The 7,427-nt window shown below is 46.4% G+C and overlaps 1 protein-coding gene across 3 annotated transcripts in view; it reads left to right on the top strand.

Annotated features, from left to right (window-relative positions):
- Window positions 1-7,427, top strand: part of Scgdelta (sarcoglycan delta) — a 175,600-nt gene that overhangs the window by 23,597 nt on the left and 144,576 nt on the right. The window contains exons 1-3 of one of the 3 annotated variants that reach the window (XM_026819157.1): window positions 383-567; window positions 1,181-1,614; window positions 2,881-3,063. In XM_026819157.1, the coding sequence (XP_026674958.1) occupies window positions 2,887-3,063 (177 nt within the window). In that variant the 5' untranslated portion in view covers window positions 383-567; window positions 1,181-1,614; window positions 2,881-2,886. Of the gene's footprint in view, window positions 1-382; window positions 568-1,180; window positions 1,615-2,880; window positions 3,064-7,427 lie in introns of those variants that run through there. The other 2 variants (XM_026819155.1, XM_018036242.2) reach the window with 2 other exon arrangements.

Raw genomic sequence — 7,427 nt, forward strand, 5'->3', positions numbered from 1 at the left:
AAGTTCCATGCCAAGCTGGACTAACACTAGATACTTGTCGCTTGCATGATGCCATCCGGAGGAGCTTATCCAGCCGAGGGAGAGAAAGGACCGAGGGGCTGGAAGGGCGAGGGTGCAACGTAGTTCGAGGGAAAAGAACAGCGAGAGGCCACGATAAGAGATAGGACGGGGAGAGGGGGGGGGTGGAACGGGACGGAGAGCGTTTAACGGAGCAAGGAAAAGAGAAAGATGGTGGCCGTCGTGGGAGGGTGAAGAGAGATCGGTTAGCGAAGGAAAGAGGGGAATTTGGAAGGGAGGAAGGCGTCGGTGCATGCGCAAGAATTTCACACGTGAGCCCGCGAATCCGCGAGAGGCTCACCTCCAGCGGTAGACGTCCTGGCGGCTCAGTGTCGTGCGCGAATTCGTATGCGGCGCTTGCCAACCTTCGGCTGTGTCGGGCTTCCACGTACAGAGTCGATCGTTTCGATTTATAGACGAGCACGATAGTAGATACAAGAGTAGATGGTTGTAAAATCTTGTCGTTTGTTAAGGTGCAAAAATCGAATCGTCGGTGAATCATGAACGGGGGTACGAAACGAGGCGCCGTTTTTCTGTTTTGAGAATTATTTTTAATCAAATTCTCCACTTCCTCCGTCGATTATGAATGATTTTCAAATGACGAATTGAGCAACGTGCAGCGCATCGATGACGGCTCGACAGCTTTGCGTAGTATCAAACGACCGGTCCCATGCGAGTGGGTTGGGAAAAAACGTTGCAGGAACTGGGAAAAAAGGGGCGAGAGAGGAGTAAATTCACCCTGGGGGATTGATGATAACGCGTTGGTATAATTAAAATCGGTAGTCGGCGTTGTATTCGCGGGGCGAGGATGGTAGAATAAATTTTCTGACAGATTAAACCGAGTCGTGGTAGTAATTTTCCCATTAACGGGAGAACAATGATAATCGTGATTCGGTTGGTAAATTGCTACTCTGTTTATGCGAGGGTATATTAAAATCAAATTCAAGTTTTCGGCTGTCCAAAACAATATCGCTGTCAGTTCGCTGTTGAAATTCGGAAACGAAATTCGCGATCAGCGATGCGCCTTTCACGTCGATTGGGGGGAACGTAAAATATTCTGGCTTTCATCATCGTCGTTGGTCGTTTTTACCGATCGTCATTATCTTCGTCGTCGGGGGGTCAGTTCGTTGATGGTCCGCAAATAGCTGGACATCGGCCTGTACCGGTATCAGCAACAAAAGCATCCTGTGTGTGATACGAGACTACAAGGTGGAATCCCGATCGTAATGACTCGTAATTGCGCGAAGGAGGAGCGAACGTCGTGCTGGAACGATTTAAGGAACACCTAGCGGACACCCACCCTCCCCTAGCTAGAATGATTAGGTGCACGCGACTTCAAGGATTACACTCGGTTCAAGTGCGCCGCGGCGGATGATAAGGGATCGCGGGGTGAACGTATCCGAAACTCGTCGGCTTGCCGAGCACAGACACAGAGATTATCCCCGAGCGTATCCAGGTCGCACGGTGTCCCTTCGCGTAAATTGCAAATCGTCCGAGACGTTCGTTGCCGCGATCCTTCCTGCCCGCCAACTGGATCCAGCGAGATTTAATTAACGGGTACGTGTCAGTTTTGCGAGAGCATCTTATAAACCCTTAGGCTCGAGGCGGTCGATTTCGTTTCTCACCGGTTTCTTCGCGCCTCGAGCTTTCGTTTCCGTCGCCTCTTTATTCGACCCACCTCTTTTTACATCGTACACTTTCGCGTCGCGTGTCTGGCCGGGTCGTGGCCGCGCATCATTCTCTTTAATGCCCGTCGACGACTCGTAAATCCCACTGAAAAACGTACTACCTATCTACCCACCATCTCGTCTCCGTTCGTCTTCGTTCTCCGATGGCCGCCCTCTCTCTCTCTCTCTCTCTGTCGGTCCTTGGCGCGGTTCTCTCCGCTCGTCCGCTTTCCGCGTTTCCCGCGGCACGATGAGCTTTCATCCTCGAGCTAACGAGCTCGATTACGCTCGTCGGATTTCTTTCATGGAAGACACGACAGCCGTAGCTCTCGAATCACAGAGTCTCGAACGACGAGTCGATCCTTTCACGGCAATTTTTTAGCCTCGCCGCTGATTTACCGGTGGAAATTTTCGCCGGAAGAGATTGTTTTCTTTCGGTCGTCTAGCATCGGCGAGCAACGTGAACAGAGGAAGCGAACGAAGAAGAGGCGAGGAGAAGTAGGATGAGAAACATGAACCGAGCCGCATTGTGCCCCGCGTCGAACCATTGTAATACCGTCGTTAACCGTAATTTCGCGAGCGAGCGATAACAAGTTCCCCTAGTAAAACCAATATGCATTATATATGTACAAGCATAATATTCGAGCGTGCTCGAAGTCGCAATTAATTATATTATAGATTACGTAGGAATTATCGAAACATGAAACTCTCAAAATTTCAACGAACCTTCCCGGTCGAGTATTATCTTTACCGTAATTATGCGCTCTAGACGTACTCGTTACTTTCATCCGCTAACGGAGAAATTACTGCCAAACTAGTCTAATATTTCTTGAAATTACTCGCGCACCGGGAGTCGGATGAATAAAAAGAATGAAGAATATCTCGTCTCTATGGTTGAAAGATGCATACCTCCTACAGGTTTCCTTCGGGAGTATTCATCTTACATATAACAGGCTTCATTAAACAGGTTGAATTTATTTGAATGGTTTCATTCCCGTGGTCAAACATCCCGGGAGCGATTCAAATTCGCTCGGCCAATTTTTACCATATTTACTCTGGACACGTATCGAATCGATTTTCGTCAAAGATCGATCTTGTCCCGCTCTAATAAAATGCAACAACACGTCTAATATCTCGGATTTAATTTCGATTCCAGGTCAACATGGATACGTCGCCGACGTTGAGTATCGGTGGCTCGAGGGCGAGAGCAGCGCTTTTGACAACCACCGGCGCTGGAACCGGAAGCACTGATAGGCGCGTCGTCTTTTTAGCGAGTCAACCAAACGTCGGTAGCAGTCACGAGACTAAGACCTGGCCGCACCATTGGTCACCGCACACGGTGAGTGTTGTACACAAGCTTTGCTAAAACTATTCGCTAAACGTTTCGTCGTTTATTATCGTTCATTTCGCGAAATCTCGTCCCGCGGTCTTTTGCCGTCGAGCAAATTAATTGACGCCATTGGTACTTCGATTGGCTCAATATTTACCAGGGTGCAATAATAGGATTTGAATTCCTTAAAATATTTAAATGCGAGCACGCGGATCGGATTGAGGACAATTTCGACCGGTTTTAGGCAAGTTTTACGCGACACAGATTTACGGTCGGTGGCTGCCAGATCGAAATTAGAACGATTGACCTATCGACACGCTTCGGTCGGCGTAAGCACTCGAATGCGCCACGCCGAGTGGAAATATGAGGTGTGCGTATGTAACGGATGACATTGCGAGATGGATGGCGGGTCAAGGTGTAATTGATGTGCTGACACTCGAGATCATACGCATTCAGAGACCAATTCGCACTACGTATGTTTCAAACAGTTACTCCCTTCTGTTTGCAAGCAAAACTTGTTCTCACACGTGTTATTCTATAAAATGCCAATCGAAATAGCCCTCGTCCATAGCATGTTTTCATAAATTAATTTGTTAGCGATCGAATGAGCACAGGAATTCGTGAAAAGTGTTTATTTGTACTGCGGATAGATCACGAGGAGAAATTCAATTAAAGGGCGACACGATTACACATACGGGTAGAGCTGATAGGCACTTGACGTGCCAGAATTTCTTTGTCAGGATCATTAGCTCGATCAGACAAGGTCTAGTAACGCGTAATTGGATCAGAGAATTCGATTAGATCGCAGTTAATCTCTACTCTATTATCACTCACGTAATTCAACGACGATACGGGCTACGAATCTATTACCACGATTTCTGTTTGCCAATCTCGTGCATTCTAAGCGTCATCGAGTCCTATTCCATGTGGGACGCGTACGTCGATCGCATGCGGGATGCATGGGAGGAAGCCTAAAATTTGCGTTCGCTTCTAAAACGCGTGGACAGTTTGGTGCGAGGCACGGATGGTCAATCTTGACCGTGACGGCTTTACGGCATTCTCTCGGAGCTCGAGAGTAACGCTTCAACGTGTCATCAAAAGTCTCCGCTTAATCTATAGGGAAATTTGCATAGTTATTCGCCGCGCAAATCGTTACAGGTCAGCCAGGAGAATTCTGACGGCAGAATTACGTGGTTCCCGTTAACCTGTCCGTTCCCCCATTTTCACTCTGTCCGACTAAACTTTCGGTCCGAGTTTTAATGGTAAATTGAGACCAGAGGCATCGATATCATTGATTACATGCGCACTTTTTTCTTCCTGTGGGCTATAGTTACAATTCGACGCACGTAAAACGAATATTTCGAACGGTATTGAATGCGAGCCCGGTTCGCTTTCATTTCGCATATAATGCTTTGGAATGAAATATAAAATTGAAAATTCTTGGGCCCAAAACATTGACGCTGTCGCAATAATGCCGGTTGCTTTCTCATCGGTCGGCTCTATTTCCCTTGGCACTGTGTTAGAGGATTGTACACTGTATTTCGTTGCTCGTTAAAATAAATATCTTCGCAATAGGTTCGAGTAATTGGAACAAACAATAGAGAAAGGTGTGCAGGTAGCGAGAGCAAAGGGTAAAAGTAGTTGGGTACTTGTCTTGTTCCACGGGTATAACGGGCCTCGCGTTCTCAATAGAAGGCGTGTCGCGGTATTATTTACACAGCTACGCAAACACCGGCATGATAATCAAAGACAAACGCTGTTTGCCGGATATATTGTGTTATCAAGGGGTGAAGCTCTTTAAAGTGATACGTGCAACCTTGTTTTGCTAATCGTTCGTTAATCTACGCGCGTTTCGTTCCGGTCTATCTATCCGTGGATGCAGGGTCATTAATAAAAGACACATCCTACCGGCTCACCCGTTCGCGTGGAGCAATTTCAGCCCGGGCGCCGGTAGAATAATTCCGATCACACTCTCTCGATCCCCGATCGTAGTTTCGTCTTCACGGAAATCGTCGGCGAAACTATCCGACGGTTCTCGTTTGCTCGCGCCCGCGGTCTACGCTCCATTTCCTTCTCTCACAGTTTTATTTCTCTCGTTGTACGCGCACGAGAAATTCACCGCGGACGTCAATGAAAGTTCCGATTCCCACGAGCAAAAATTTCTGACTTTTCGCGAGCACGCGGACACCGAAGTTCGCCGCCACCGATTTCCCTACCGCTGTAAATCAGGATCGCTCGATGACATTTTTCCACGTACCACTGCCTAACCGAGCTTCCCGCTTCCCGTCCGCCTTCTCCATTCGCGATTCCCTCTCGTTCTTTCTACTCGGCGATATTTTTTTTTTTCCTTTTTACAATCCTCTCATATCTCTTTTCGTTCGTCTCTTTTTCCCTCCTCTCCGTCTCCTTTTTTTTTTACCCTGCACCCTACGCTCAAGACTTCTCCAGAGCTCGCTATTCGCGGTCGTCTCGTATATCCGCCGACGTCCATTCGTATTCCGCGGTACGCTATATCTGGCCGTATCAACTGTTTTGTCAGTTTTGGCGCCGCCGCCGGATGAATGGGACTTCTTAAACTTCTTTCGTTTCCGTGCTCCTTCGTTAGAAATTATCGGCTGCCGGATGGTAGACGAATATCTACGCATATCAAGCAGGTACCGGTAATGTAAAAATAATAACCCTGTTATCGCGCGGACTCTTCATCCGATATTCAATACTCTTCTATGTTTTGCCAACTTCCACGCCTTCTAGTTGCCATAATATTAATTCACTTTGCATTATCTTTGGCGTTTATCATCGATTCCACGTGTCCCAATATTTCTCAACTGTTCGTCGCCGAACGTAGCTATTTTAAATTCACAGTGGCCGTACGCGGAACAAATTAGGAAGTCGGAACGAGAACTTAGTGAACTCGCGTCGACGGCAGCCTATTACAGATTTTATTTCCGCGCCGGTGCAGCAAGGAAGTGTACGTCTGTACACTGTGTGTAGTGGAGAAGAAGGAAGTTGAACGTAACCAACTTGGAGAGACAATGTAAGGTGCACCTACTCAGGTTGATCGAGCTGCTGCGATTTCTGAGGCATTGATGTACGGACGGCCATTTATTTGGTTCCTGACCGAACGAAAGGCACGGCCGGTCCTGTCTTCCCGTACAACGCTGCTTAAGTGACGGAGGTACACGAAGTTTAGGGCACCTCGACAAGGAGATCGGGGTGCTGAATTAGTGCCACTCGAGTACAACTCTGCGAGATTGATGATTGCCCCTCGTCTCTGTCCCCTTCCCATGTTTCGTCTGGATTCCCGTCTCGGGGAATCGAAGGAAATCGACGTTACGCGCGGCGATCAAACGTCACAGCGCGGCGTTATTGAACGTTTTAGAGAAGTACAATTGGCTATTTAATGGCCGTCGATCAAACGAAACGGCGTCTCGGATATTATCACATCGATGACTATAGTCGTCGCGATGCGGCGATTCCTTTTGTGGTGAGAATTTTCCACCGGATCAAACTACTCTGAACGCTTCAGTTTGCCAGAAAGCAAATGATACCGTGACGCGGAATATTTCTGTTGCAATTCTTTCTCACAATGACCATAGATAAATGATCGGATTTGAAGAAAAAGCCGGAAATTATCTAAATACAACAATGACCTTCTATACCACACGGGGTGATAAAATCGCGGTATCATTATCATCGTAACCGCGCCGCATCTCATTCGATGCCTTTACCATAAACTCTCGTATACATCTTATTGATCCTTTTATCGGCTCGAGTTATGCTATCATAAGCCGTGCATAAAGACAGGACTCTTGTACACCAGATAACTCTAACAGCGTTCGCACTCGGAAATATTTAAGGATGTATTGGCTATACAGTCAATCCCAAAAGTTTATGTACCTTAGAAAAACGCATTTCCTATAATTAAAAAGAAATCAGACGTCGGAAGAACAATGCTAATAATAAATAGCTACGTGCTAAAAAGTATAGAAGGAAATATCCAAATATCCAAGTATTCACGCTGACGAAAATTTTTTTTTTCAAAATTGCGAAAAATGCTTCAAATAAAAGTTGTTTTCCTTCTAACTTCAATATTTAACGAGTTACGTATGATTATTTGGCATTTTATTAATGTTGACAAAATCCGACCATCCCAGCGTCAAAACGGCGAACTTTTGGCAAAAAATTTCGTTTTTCCTCAATTACTCCTAAACCGTTTGACCTACAAGAAAATTGCATAAGACCTTTCTTGTAGAGGACGACGAGATCTACAATTTCCATGTAAAAATATTTCGCTAGCGTCAATAGTTAACGAGTAATTTGCAAAAAACTGTTTTTTCGTTTTTCGTCAATAACTCGTTAAATATTGATGCTAG

This window comes from Ceratina calcarata, unplaced genomic scaffold, assembly GCF_001652005.2.
Source record: "Ceratina calcarata isolate Rehan_Ccalc_2016 unplaced genomic scaffold, ASM165200v1 scaffold147.2, whole genome shotgun sequence".
NCBI classification, from domain to species: Eukaryota; Metazoa; Arthropoda; class Insecta; order Hymenoptera; family Apidae; genus Ceratina; species Ceratina calcarata.